The sequence below is a fragment of the Centrocercus urophasianus genome, unplaced genomic scaffold (assembly GCF_019232065.1).
Source record: "Centrocercus urophasianus isolate 14NV4802_14NV808 unplaced genomic scaffold, USGS_Curo_1.0 seq_48, whole genome shotgun sequence".
Taxonomy (NCBI): domain Eukaryota; kingdom Metazoa; phylum Chordata; class Aves; order Galliformes; family Phasianidae; genus Centrocercus; species Centrocercus urophasianus.
In genome coordinates this window covers 315952-329832 of record NW_024885066.1, presented here as the reverse complement: position 1 = coordinate 329832, position 13881 = coordinate 315952, and the positions used below count along the sequence as shown (strand labels likewise).

At 44.2% G+C, this 13881-nt stretch overlaps 1 protein-coding gene across 9 annotated transcripts in view; it reads left to right on the top strand.

The window, feature by feature from the left end:
- Positions 1–13881, top strand: part of PUM1 (pumilio RNA binding family member 1) — a 67026-nt gene that overhangs the window by 7661 nt on the left and 45484 nt on the right. For all 9 annotated transcript variants that reach the window (XM_042834656.1, XM_042834655.1, XM_042834657.1 and 6 more), the window contains one exon: positions 9348–9416. In XM_042834656.1, coding sequence (XP_042690590.1) covers positions 9357–9416 — 60 coding nt within the window. In that variant the 5' untranslated portion in view covers positions 9348–9356. The remainder of the gene's footprint in view (positions 1–9347; positions 9417–13881) is intronic.

Sequence of the window (13881 nt, the reverse complement as noted above, 5' to 3'; positions counted from 1 at the left end):
TGGCAGTGAAGTAGTTAGGCCTTCTCCTACATTAATGCTGAAGTGACTGTGCTGCTTTGATACCCAGGTAATTTATACCTGGGAACCTAAGGTATACATAATACCTTGCTGAAATGTAGTGGCTGGTTTATGTGATTTGTTTCGCAGGAATTTCTCTGTAATAAAGAAGAGAGATGCCTTGGAGGAGGGGATTTAGGACATTTAACTTAGTTTTCTGCTTTACACGATTCCTTCTGGAAACTCCTGGTAGGATAGAAGAGTGAATAGATGGTCAGGTTGGGTGTTTAAAACAGCATTTTGGAAATCCTTTGTATGGGTGAGAGAGGGAAGCAAACTGAAATCTTAGGGAAGTCATATGAGATTCAGAGGGAACAAATTCCTACAGGTCTTGCTGTCCTTGGCACTCAGTTGCAGGCTGTGTGGCTGTAGCTGAACATACTAATGCTCTTGCTTTGGAATTTCTCAGTCGTGTGTCAGCTTCGTAGTCTGCAAAACCCTTCTGCACTACTGAATTAGCAAACTTCAGTGCTTCAGTAAGACTTCAGGTATTTCAGTTAAGGTATTGTGCCCAAGTATGCTTTGAATAGAGCTTTATCAGAGTACAGCTTTGAAACCATGACAAGCTTGTACTCTTTATCTTCTCCCCTCTGGTTTCCACTTACCAACACTCCTGTGGTTTGAGTTGGTGTGGCCTGCCTGGGCCTTTGCACAACAGGTTGTGATGCACTTGGCATTTCTGTAAATGAGTGCCTTTTACTAAAGAAATGCTTTACAGAAGGAAAAAGTAATATAATCCACCCACAGCTGTGTCTTGGTTGTAAACTTAGCTGATTCAGATTGGCTGTTGATTGGAAATCTTAACAAAGCTGTTCCAGAGCACTGAGTGTGGTCATGCTTCTACCAGTTTTAAAGCTATCTTCTCTGAATGATGATCTTATGGGTCTGTAGAGAACAAACTCTGCTTTGTTTGCAGATATCGTGTAATGCTGCATTCCCTCTTGTCAAGTGATCTGCTCTAAGATATTGCATTACTCCTCTTCCTTTGTTGGGGGTAACTCTTGTTCTAGAGCGGTTGTTTTTATTGGGAGTATCTGGCTGTGCTGTTCATGTTGTACTGCCCCTGATGCTGTACCAGGTTAAAACTTGGCTGACTTTAAACCCCAAAACGAGTCCCTCACCTGCTGCAAGCAGTCTGTGCAGCAAGGAGCCATTTGCATCTGTTCCTAATGGCAGTGCTGCACTTACCACTGAGCTGAGCATTGCTGGGGTCCCTTGCTTGCACATTTCTCCCTCTGAACTTAAACTTCCAAAGGTTACAGTAGAGGTGACAGTGAAAGGAAGAGGTCATGCAGGTCAGTTCTTGGCAGCCTAGGATGCTCGCGCATTGCCACTGGTCTGAGCGTGCACTGGGAGGCAGGGGATGATTTCCCCAAGTGTTACCAGCTCCTGAGGGACAAAATTAAGCCTGCTGCTTCTGTAATCCAGCACTTTGAAAACTCGTGCCCCAACAGCGCGTACCCAAGGCATCGCAGGTTAACCTAAATTCCATATTAATGAGGCACTTCCCTCAGTGAATAAAATCTGAGGAAAAACATAATTAGCGAACTGAGCTGCACCATGCTGAAAGGCTGCCTTTCTTGCATCTATTTCTGTACCCTGAATCATTAATCATCTTGGCTACATGCCACGTGGAGCATTAACCAATCTGTGATTTCAGTGGCTTTTTGCTTCGGATGCTAATGGTAGTAGCAATGCTAACATGAATCCTTTACTACAGAAATAGTAGTTAAACCACCTAATCCCACCTAATACTTGGGACTTCACATTCTTTCTTTACTGCCTATTGTTACGGGCAGGACTAAAAATAGTGCTGTAATCAGTTGATGGAACAACATATTTTAACCCTGGATCTGGTTGTTAGTGGAAAGCCTGTTGTTGAAAGCGTGTGGTGCTTTTCTTATTGTCAGCTGGTAAATACTTCCCCCCCAGATGCTATATATAGCGTGCATGCAGAGCAGATTTATTCTTTTAAATAACATGCTATGTGAGCTGTTCGAAGCAGAGAACACACACAGTCTCCCACAGCTGAGTGAGGCGTTTATTTCCATCTGAAATTTGTAAACCCTTAGTGGTAGTTACTTTAAAAGGCAACGTGTAACTATATAAATCAGTGCTACTAGGTATTCAGGCTGTTGAAGTTACTTTTTTTTTTTTTCCTTTCCTCTGTCCATTCTGAATGATGCAGGCAGCAGCTAGAATGTTTTTGTTTCTTATCCTCACTGCCTTAATCTTGAAGTTCTTGCAGTAATGTTTGCTTTTTTAGGAATGTTTTCCCAGAAAATAAAGGTGTGTTTTCTTCCCCCGTTAAAAATTGAGCAAGACTGAAAATCTGAAGGCTTAATGAATGGAAACTTTGCAAGACATTTACCTGCGCGTTAATGAAATGAATATCCAAGAAGCAGTCACACTGTTGAGGTGCTTTACGTGAGTACCTGCAGTGTGTTTGTGTGGACAGTGAGAGCTTGGAGTCCCATTTCTCACAGAAACCAACAGGTGCTATTGCTCTTAGGAGCTGAGAAATCATAACATTTTAATCTCTCCTGATAACGTAACAGGAATGTGATTTCCTGCATTACTCTGCAGGAGCAGGAAAGCAAAACAGTGGTAGGACAGGGAGGAGGTTGCTTTGTTAGCAGTATGTGGAGCTTAACATTTTTGGAGGACTTCCTGCAGACTTGCTCAGCACAGACTGAACAGTGAGCATTTCCCATGGATGGCAGATGAGCTCTGAGATCTTTCCCAGTCTGATGGTAAGATCTGTGGGATACCCTGTGCTAGGTTTGCTTGGCTGGCAGTGGACCCTGTAATTTACTGTAGATCAAAGACCTCTTGAAAGCAGCCTTTTACGTGTCCCAGCAGAACTCAGTCCTGCCCTTGCAATGCCCATCCTGCCTCCGGTTCAGCAGATGGTGTACAGGTTTTTGTGCCTCCTGGGCAGAGGTAGAGGTGGGGAGGTGGAGCAGTGGTAGATGAAGTGCTGTGATGCATGTGGAGGGTGAAGAGGAATGAGAGAGGTCCTGGTTTAAGAAAGTGTTGGGGAAGGAGAGGGGAGGCCTTTGAGATGAGGCCTCAGTTTTAGGAAGAGGGGAGCTGGAGAAACTGGAGTTGAGGCTTGCAGCAGCAGTTTCCTCATTTGCTCTAGTTACCCAATTTAACATAATTGGCTTAATAGGAATAGATAGCTTAAACCTTCTTCAATCACTGTTACTGCTAACAAATGCAGGTATTTGATCTTCTTAAGATGATGCTATGCAAAATTAAAAAAAATTCCCTTAAGCTTTTAGAGTTTGTTTCAGTCTGGGTATTTTTCAGAGCGAAATCTTTTATTCTCCAAAGGACCTTCTTTGGTTTTTCTTTTCAGTCTGTGTTTATTTGTTTAATTCTACCTCCTCTCCCTCTTATTGGGAAATGATACTTGCATGAGCATGAAAAAGAAATGCTGTGACCCTTCATGATTAAGGGTGGAATGGAGCTTCTGGTAGTTTTGCAGCATACCTGTCTAGATGAATATAAGGTGAATACAAACGAGGAGTCCTTAATACATAAAACCAGTGTACGATCCCCTGAGTTACCAGCACGTCCTGGGATGTGGAACAGTATTACCTTTTGAATTTGTGTGTAAAGGTCATGATAGGAATCTGTAGCACCCGTGTTTGCTGAATGTAAGGTGCAGCATTAAGACCGATTATTGACACTGGTCTTTACTGAGAGTTAGCACTGGGCTGCTTTGCCTGTAGCTGTCACTTCTAGGGAAAAATAAATGTATGGCATGCAAACGGTGATACTGCAAATCCTAAAGGTAAATACGCTGTTGCTCTGCTGTTAATTTGGTAGGCCCTTCAGATCCCTGGTTAGTGACCGTAAGGACAGCTCGTGGCGGCGCTTCCTGTTACTTTAACTGACTGCAGAATTCCTTTTGACAAGTGCCATTTAGCCCTGGGCCCTGCTGGGTTAAATTTAACAGGAGTTCTGAGAGCCAGCAGTGCAGCGTGCCCCATCGGTTGCTTGGGTTTCAGGTGTGTTTATGGCTGTCTTCCTGTGGGTCTGTTGGTGTGCAGCTCAGGCTTCCCCAGCTTTTCCTCCGTTTCTAGGATTCCAGTTTCTTAGCGCCGCTTTTTTTTTTTTTTTTTTTTTTCTTTGTTAGAGGTTCAGCTTCTTATAAAACTTGTTTCTGAGGGCTTCAGAGTGCTTTGTTTGGGTTTGTGGCATGGCACAAATTGCCTCTAGCTCTTGGAATGCTGCTGCCTCAATCTCTGCCACATTGATGCAGCTGAGAAGCACTCCAGGTGTGGCAGGACGAGTGTCTGTAGCTTTGAGGCTGGGGAAGTGTTTGCTTCTGAGTTGCTGTCATTTACAGGGCTTCATTGCTGCAGAACTTAATCTAATTTAGAGAAAAAGAGGTGGTTGTCCTGCATGCATTGACTACCTAACATGGATCAGCTGCCTGCTGTTTAAGGGGCTGGAAATCTGCAGTGATGTATCTGATGCACAGTTGCCAACAAGCTCTACTGCTGCGTGGGAGGCTGAGTTTGGGAAGTGACCATTGACCCAGAGATAAATTGGTTTGTGCTGTTGAAATCCACAGTAGGTAGGAGTAGAAAGTGTTCTGTTTTGTCTTGTCCTCTCTAACACAGGCAGTGGGGATCAGAGCTATTGAAATTCAGAAGGGCTTGAGTTCTTCTTGGCTTCAGAGTAGCTCTGGTGATGTTGTGTGGTTTTTTTTGTTTGTTTTTTTTTTGTTTTTTTGTTTTTATTTCATGAAACTGCAAATGAGAATTGGAGGTCTGATCTAAAGTGAGTACTGAGTAATACAGCTATCTATTTATTGTGTGCTTTTCAGAGCAAAGGTGAGAATTGGTTAAAGGGCTTCAGAGAGATCGGAACAGAGCAGCCTTGGGCTTTGCTGCAGCCCATGGGCACAGCTTGCAGGCAGACAGCACTAGAACTTGCACCAACAGAGTGGCTCTGAGCTGCAGTGTGCTCCAGTGACACACATTCTTGTATTAATGTGCATAGAAATGACTTGACTTGAATGAGATACTCATTAAGTTTGGTGAGATTGACATGATCCCTGAGTGCGCACGCAGCACGGCGTGAAGGTGAGGCACACTCCTGTGCAATGGCATTGCTGTGTAACTCATTCAGAAACAGCTTTTCTGAAAGACAGCTCAAAGGCCTTCATGTTGTTAAGCAGGCTTCAAAAGAAGGCTTGCTGGTTTTCTGCGTTGCCAGAGAGTGAGCCCTGAGCCCTCTTCATAGAGGGTCGAGAGGTCCGTTCTGTGCAAGTGGTGAAGTGCTGTGTTGTGCTCTGCGGGTTGGAGTGCCTGGAAGAGGCTGAGGGCTGCAGCTGAGGGCTTTTCAAGAAGCCTGTTGGCTGGCTTCTGAGGTGGTTGTGAATACAGACAGCTGACTTCTCTTGCTGTCATCCCTGGTGTTTCTCAAGATCGCCTCTTCTTCCAGGGAACCGGCTTACCGTCCATGTAGTGATAGCAGGGGCTCTTCCTTGTGCAGCCACTTTATCTTGGCACTGTCTTCTGGATTTCTTTCAAAACCAGAGTTGGGTAGTGAAATACATTTTATGGTAATCAGATCTTGTATACATTAATGCTGATCTGTGCATAAGTTCTTTCTCAGTGGACCTCCTTGTTTCCAGTGCCTGCACCGTCGTGGTGCTGCCCTCCATGTCCGTGCTTGTTGTAGGGCAGCAAGAGCTAACAGGGGTAGATCCCAGTGAGGCATGAGGCCATTTATATCCCATTTACCACTTCAGGGTATAGCCTGTCTTTTGGAACACAAAGCTCTAAGCAGTCACGGCTTTGGTTGAAAGTTCTGCTGTTTGAGAAGGTATCTATCCTTGTTTGAACGGAAATAAAGGAACCCTCTGATGTCATGTTCACCTCACGGAAGAAAATGAAGGGATGTTGCTAGTTGATGTTATGAAGTGGAAAAATGAGAACAAGGTATTTGGGTATGGCCTTAGGAAATGGAATAATAAGCAAGTTTATATTACAGACAAATCAGTAAGATGCTCAGTGAAGGCAAAGGAATGATGTGACTGAGAAGGGGATCTCATACGGTAGTTATATGCAGTTTGGGCATCCAGTACCCAGGAGTTGGGCTTAGGGAACTGATTTAGAAAATATTTTAATCCATAATCATTAGGATTGCTGTATTATTGTGAGTTTGGTGAGAGATTGTGAATTTGCATTGAAGGCTTTGAGCGTGCTGGAGATGCTGGTGTTGTCAATAGGTACAGCAGCTTTGGCTTCTCTACAGAGAAGTCAGGCCTCTTGTCTTAGAACAGAAACAAAGCATACTCATAGCAAGGTCTTGACTCCATTGGGCTGGAAATAGTGGTAGGAATACCAAAAGCTGCAGTCAGGCTTCAGACCAGTGAGCATGGTGTGACTGCTTGCAGCACTGATGGTGTGCGAGTGTCTCAGCCAGGTTTTTTTCCTTTATGCTATGTCAGCCACCAGATGTTAGAACTGACTTCATTCCTTTGACCTGGAGGTGCCTGCAAGTGGGAGTGTGGCTGCACACACGGATGGAAGTTGCGTATGTGTGCTGCTGGGATTGCTTTCATTACGTGATAACATTTTTACTCAAGGAAAATACTTGAATGAGAAATGTCTAAAAATGTTCTTGCATCTGATGTGACTTAATACAGATTCTAGCAATCTTCGTGAACAAATTATGTTTATGATAGAGTACAGTGGACCTTGTAACGTTCCAGAGCATTGTGAAGGAGAGTAGAGGCACTGAGAGAAGAAATGGAGTTGTTCAGCAGTTAGCTGCATGTTCTGCCAGGAGTTCTCACCGGGGATGTTTGTGCTGCCGGAGCTGCTGGGGCTGGGATGCCATCAGAGCAAAGTAGACACATCTCTTGAAGTTCTGATTTCTGCTAGGAATGTAATGATGGTATCTTTGTTGCAGCTTTGTTTTCAGGTTCCCATAGCAGAACATCCACCTGTGGGAGTTTGTTTTGGTGAAGCTGGGAGGGAGCGCCATGAAGCAGCCTGTGTTTCTGCATTAGCACTTTCCACTGTGCTGCAAGTCCTGGAGCTGTGCCGCTGTGGCTGCCTCTGTGGTTTGCTGGGTCGTTGCCTTAGCACTGAGAGTAATGAACATCACCTTCTGAACCTTTGTTTAGCCTCTCTCCTCCTCACGTATCTCACTGAAACGACAGGCTGCTGCTGTTCAGTGTTTGTGGCATGGCAAGTCTGGGGGTTGTCACATTTCCCATCAGTTCAGCTGGAACTGCTTTGTAGTTTGTTCTTACGTGAGGCAGCCGAGATGCGTTAGCTGGTGGATCAGTGACGGAATTGGCAGTCGAGCAAAGCCTTGGTCGTTAACTGGTGCTGTGGTTTCTGGAAGGTGGAGTCCTGTTTCTGGGTGGATTTGTAGTTGTGTGAGGGTCACAGCGAGAGGTGGCAACACTGAAGCAAAACTGAAAATACTTTTGAACTAGGAGATGATAATAAACTCGGATTCTGCATGACTGGGCGTGGAGGATTTGCTAGTTACAGAAATGTACAATTTAACAACATGCTGTTAATCTTTTGCAAAGCAGTATTGTCACAGAATAGTAGCAGAACTGGCACTGGAGAGGACTTTGCTTTTCTTGTATCTGATATTCTTGGATGAGGTCTACTGAATCTTGTCTTAGAACAGAAACAAAGCATACTCATAGCAAGGTCTTGACTCCATTGGGCTGGAAATAGTGGTAGGAATACCAAAAGCTGCAGTCAGGCTTCAGACCAGTGAGCATGGTGTGACTGCTTGCAGCACTGATGGTGTGCGAGTGTCTCAGCCAGGTTTTTTTCCTTTATGCTATGTCAGCCACCAGATGTTAGAACTGACTTCATTCCTTTGACCTGGAGGTGCCTGCAAGTGGTGAGATGGCTAAATAGTGTCTTCAGCATCCTGAAAAGCTCCTGTAAAAGGGCTGCAGTGACAATGTGTGGATTACTCATAAATAAATGTTGTATAAACTATTACCACTGCTCCAACAGAAACCTGTATCAGATCTGTGGGGTTGCAGGGTTAGGTAAACACACAGTAGGAGGTGTGTAGTGTTGCTTGTGTGCCATCCGAAGTGCTTGTGGCTGTTGTAATGAGGGCTGTGCTGATTCAGGCCTGTTACCTGGGGAGGGCAGCAAATGAACCTGAACCTTGGCACGTGGCTGAACTTCTGTGCTTCGTCCTCAAGTCCATGGTATTGTTTTTATCTCCTGCTTCTGCACGTATGCTCAATGGCTACATCTGCAGGAGTTTGCCTGGATGAGATTTGGGGGTGCAAATCAGGAAAAAGAAAAACACCAAAACACCATGTTTTCTTGTATTTTCCATTACTGATTGATTTAGCTAACAGTTCTAAACTGCTGCTTTCTGCTGTTCTAATTGAGACCGTTTTTATCTAATCGTGATCCAGAGCAGCAGCAGAAAAATTGCATCACTGCTGTAGTGTGGCTGTAGGCCTTGCAGTGAGCAGGAGGCCGGCGTGCCCAGCAGCATGGCGCCTGCAGAGGTGGGGAGGGAGCCCCTTGCTCTCACCTGTGCCTTGCCTCAGCTTGCAAGTCCTGGGTGCTGCGGGGCTGCCTCACACACCGCTGACCCCCTGGGAAAGAGGAGACCCCATGAGGAGTTCAGGGCCTTCTGCAGCCCTGGGATACAGCTTGAAGCACTGATAAGGGTAAAATACCTGACAGGTGGCATCAAGACTTTGCTTGCTCTCCTTTCTTCATCCCTTGCCTCCTGTTTTATGCAGTTCTATTTTGTTTAATTTGCTTTTTGTTTCTAGCACTGTTTTTTGTGTTGTTGTAGGTTGAACGTAAGTCTGCTGCTTTTATAAGTCTTAACTTGGTCTTGCTTAAGAGGAAATGCTCCTGATTTGTTTTCTTATGCAATAAATGCTTTTCCTGAAATGATGCACCTCAGTGTGAAAGATTGATCTTCAAAATAAACTTGGCAAAGGTGGTTACATTAGACTTTGTGTCTTAAAATAGTTGTTGTTTTTGCCTTTTTTTGTGCATATATAAATCTAATGCTAAGAGTTCTGTCTTCTGGGAATCTCAAAGGTAAGTCATCTCTTGGTGCTCAGTAGCCTTGTTGTGTGCTGCAATATAGGCTGTAGCTCATAGTCTGTCTCAGAAAAATGCTGTAGACTGTAATAATAATAATAATAATAATAATAATAATTAAAAAAAAAAAACAAAAACAACAACAACAAAAAAAAAAACACCCAAGCATTTCCTCATGTGCTTTTCTCACCCATCTGTGAATAGGTGCGTTCTATGGATGAGCTGAACCATGATTTTCAAGCGCTTGCTCTGGAAGGACGGGCTATGGGAGAGGTAAGTAAAAGGCCTACGGAAGAAAATCTGTATTTTGGGGGGAGGAGGTGAATGTGTAGGAGGCTTTTGAGGTTGCTGGTATGATTCTGAACTTGAGTTCTCTATTATGGCTGTGAAGTTTGTGTGTGTGTGCTTTAACAAAACAAAACCTGTCAGGCTGGATGTGTCTTAGTAGGAGGAACAGCTAAGCCCTCCACCTGTCGCATCATCAAACAGCAAAATGGTGGCTGTAAAAGAACAGTTAGAAATCTGCCTTATGACAAGCGTTACAATACTTGGAGCGTGCTTATTTTGGGATCCCATGATCTCAGGCCCCACAGTATTGTGGGGTTTGGCTGTCAGTCATTGTCTGCTGCCCGGTTTGTGCTCCTGGCCACCTACCAGCTCTAGTCGTAAAGCATAGGGCTGTGTTTCATGTTTGAGTAGCTGGTGGTGTAAGCAGGGGTTTCAGAAGTGATCAGTGCTTTGGACAGGTGAAAGGACTGAGGAGGAGCTGTCACATAGCGGATGCTCTGTTTCCAGCTGCGTAGCACAACAGCATGAATTTCCTCAATCTCATTGTGCAGTAAGCAGGCAGTAGAGTTGGGGAAGATGCATCTTTTTCTTTGAATAGAGAACTTGCCTGCTTATGCTGACTTGGAAGAAGAGCAAGTTACTTCTAGATGGCTGTTACACATTCCTGAAAGTTGGGATGTAAATGCTTGCGTTCTTGCCTCGTTCCTTTTTCTTTTGTAGCCAAGCTTTCTGGCTTATGGAAGAGCAGAGACGAGAAAATCTTGTCTTGCAGGAGGATATTAAGGCATGGAGGTACAGAGTGCTCAGGTTCTCTGTATGCCTGGTCAGAGTGAGAGTAAAACTGTTCTGTGCTTAGTGAGGTGTTAGGTCATGGCAATCTGAATGCCTGAAGGGGTTCTTAACTGCTGATTTTTACCATCTCTGAATAAATCAAGTGATTTGTTGAGAGAAGTGAAGTTAGTGTTTCTTTTTTATCTTCTGGATATGAGATTTTCTTTCTGAGCCTTCTAAACGATGACTCACTTCTTTCCCTTTTCTTTTTTTTTTTTTTTTTTTTCTCCCCCTTTCCTTTCTTGTGACAACTGGAACTTTGAGACAGCATCCTTCTGTCATTGGGCTTTTCCATACACTGAAGCAGGCATGTTTCTTCCAGGAGAGATGGCGTTTCACCTTATTTTTGTCTAGCCTAAGTCACTATTCCTTATTTCCTGTAGATTTTTCTCAGTCACTGTGGTTTCCTTTCTTCGGCCACTGAATTTTCTCTCTGTTTCTTGAGGAATTTCAACATACATCCACCTGCCCAATTTTAGGAGCTGTGTAAACTGAGATCCGTGCTTCTGATTCTTAGCTGCAGAGAGTTAATAATATCAGATCCTAAGTATGATATTGAAAGCCCTGGGGGAGAAACATGAGTAGAAGTGTTTCTTTGTACATTTGGGAAAACAAAGCATTTAGTCTATCTTTTATCTTCCTGTTTCCTTGCTTCTTGGTAAGCAGTATCATCACAATTTTAGTGGTTTGAGGAGCTTGCATCTCCTAAGACATCAGAGCTTTTTAAAAGGGCACAGTAAAATAATTTATCTGGATTTTAACAGCAGGCTAGGTGACTTTTGATTTGTGATGAACAGATAGTGTAATCTGGGGAAATTAAGAGTGGTTTAAAAACCCACAGCTTTCATCTGTATTGTGGCTGTCTCTGTCTTCAGAATTGCACCTTCCTCCATTTAACTGTGTTAAACTCCTGTACAACGTCTGCAGAAGAGAATGTAGTACAGAGAGTGTACAGAAGCTAGTGAAGCAAGAAGCAGAATGAGGGTTCTGTTCAAAAATTGCCCCGATGGAGCTGGTTGGTTTTGCTGCTTCAGCACACAGACCAGAACGCGTGTCCTGCTGCTCATGCTGTCTTCCGAAATCTTTGATCACACAGCAGTGATGCTTATCTGAACCTTAATGTGTTGTGCAAGTTCTTTTTCTTCTCAGGCCCTCAAGACAGGGGAGGTGGGTGCCTGCTTTTCTTCACTTGCATCCCTCTTATCTGGAGCTTAGCAATATTGAGTATTCATACAGCATCTTTTTTGTGTAGTGGACGGTGCAGAGAGACCAGAGGTGGAATCTGTCTCCTTCATCAGCATGTGTATTTTGAACTGAACGTGCCCCATTTGATAGTAGGTGCTGCTGTGAGGTAAGGCTGCAGCTGGAGCGAGAGCAGCTGGGTGAGCAGCTGGAATTGCTCCTCCAGAGCACAGCTCATGGGAGCAAAGCCGTTGAGTAGCTGTGGGTCTTAACTTCAGAAATGCAGGAGTTGGACCAAAAACTCAGAAGAAGATGTCTGAGTAACAGCTGATTTTTTTTTTTTTTTTTTTTTTTCCCCCTCCGCTCCTAAAAAGAGAGGCTGGTAAGAAATGCTTCCCATGTTTATCACAGGCATTCGATTGCTCAGGGCTGCAGTCCACCAAGGTTCTGGTGCTGCACTCTAGGCTGGCTCTGCCTTCCGCCAAGTTCCTACAAGCCCCGTGGCTCCTTGCAGCAGATCGACACAGCGAGGGCTGAAGTGGCACATGGATCTCTGTGTGCCTGATCATGTCATCACTGATACAGATAGGCTTTTCTGATGTGGAGTGGTTGTCACACTGGGCTTCAGCATTCCTCTGTCTGCTCTACAGCCAAAAAGAAATAACACCACGTGACATTGTTTTCACCACGAGTGATGTCTTTGCTTTCTTCTCATAAATTTCTCATAAATTAATGATTCATTGGCTGCTGGACTGTGGACTACTGAAAGATGTGAATAATTTTTCAGTACAGTTTTGTTAGTCATCTGATGCTAGCAGCATTGGAAGTGGGAGGACTGTGGGTGTGCAGTGCCCCAGCAGCTGGGGATGCTCAGAGCAGGGGCTGAGCAGCATCTCACCAGGAGCAGCTGGATCTGCACTGGTGGCTGCAGAGAGGCAGCTTATGTCTGTGGGTTTGCTGCCATGCATTTCACAGCTTGTCAGCACAGCAAGATGGAGGGGTTGTTGTTTAGATCTTCCCCGGTGTTCCCAGTAATGTCATTCTGCCTCTTCTTTGTGCTGGCTCTTTTTCTGCCAGAGCCCTGCTAGCAAGGCACAAAGCTGCCCACGGTTCAGGGTGGGGTAACGAGCTGTCCTGGCAGCAGGGAGCTTGTCAGAGGGATCCAGCTCGGGCTGCTGCTTGTGCGCTCAGTCTCAACACGGTTTGCTTTTTGGAGGCAGCATTTTTGAGGGCAGATAACATCTTAGCGTTTGTAAATTTGCAGTGCTGCCCAAATGGGACCTGTGAATACGTGCTCTGCCTGTCCGTACCTGTTACTGCAGAGAAACAGAGTTCTCCAACTGCTGTGGTGGGGCACAGATGGCTTCTTTTATCTTAATATTTGCATTGTCTGAAGGGGATTGGTTTACTTAATTTGTCTAATTCATAATCCCATCTCAGGGGGCCCATACACACAGGCTCAGTACTTGTTGACGTAGCATTGCTTTTGTTGATGTCTATGTCATCCCTCCTCCCTGTGCTAAATTGAATATTGGCCTAACTCTGTAAGTCCTTTGTAAGAGGGCTTAGAGGGATTATTTTCGTACTAGATAAGGTCAATTTTAATAAATAAAACAGAACAAATGACCTAGTCTGCTGACCTCTACTTTTTTTTTTTTTTTTTTAATTTTCACACTGAAGAACTTGGATTATTTTTGCTGGAGTAACTTTTCCATCACAACTAGCAACTTTCTCTAAGGGAAAATTCATCATCTTGGTGGGCTGTTCTGTACTTCAGTGGAAATAATTGCTGAACCTTGCTGACAGGGCGAGGACCCCCTTTACATCTGTTGCAACTGTCTTTTGGTTGCTTCTTGCCCTTCCCAGCTGTAAACACACACAGAATCCATATGAAAATTAAACTTTAGTATTCTTTTTCTACTGAAGTGAGAGCTTTCAGTCTGAAATTTTATGTTCTGGTGAAAAAGATTAAACTGCAGGGAACAGAAATGCTGTTATTTTTGTTGTGCAGTGTGTGTGAGATAGCAAGTATCAGAACGTTGTTCTAATCCTTATTTGTGATTCACAGCAAAACTGTAAGGTGTTCAGGTACAGTTCTTCAGGACCATATTGTTAAAGGGCAAAATAAGAAAGGGATAGAGGGTATGTGAAACAATGGAGGATTAAATTACTCTGAAATCATCCTCGAGCCAGAGGACAGAGTCTTGCTGTCTTTTGTGGTAGTGAATCAGCTTGTTCTTAAGAAAATAGAAATGTTTATTAAACGAGCAACCAACATGTAAATAAAAGCTTGCTCTGTGCATGACACTTCATAACAGCTTGTTGTGCCTCAGTAAGACAGATGCACAGGAAGGTGGTTCTTTTTTCTTGCCTAGTTAGCTGTGCAGTTTGTGGTGCTGTGTGTGAAGTTCATACGTGAGCACAGCGGCTCACACGA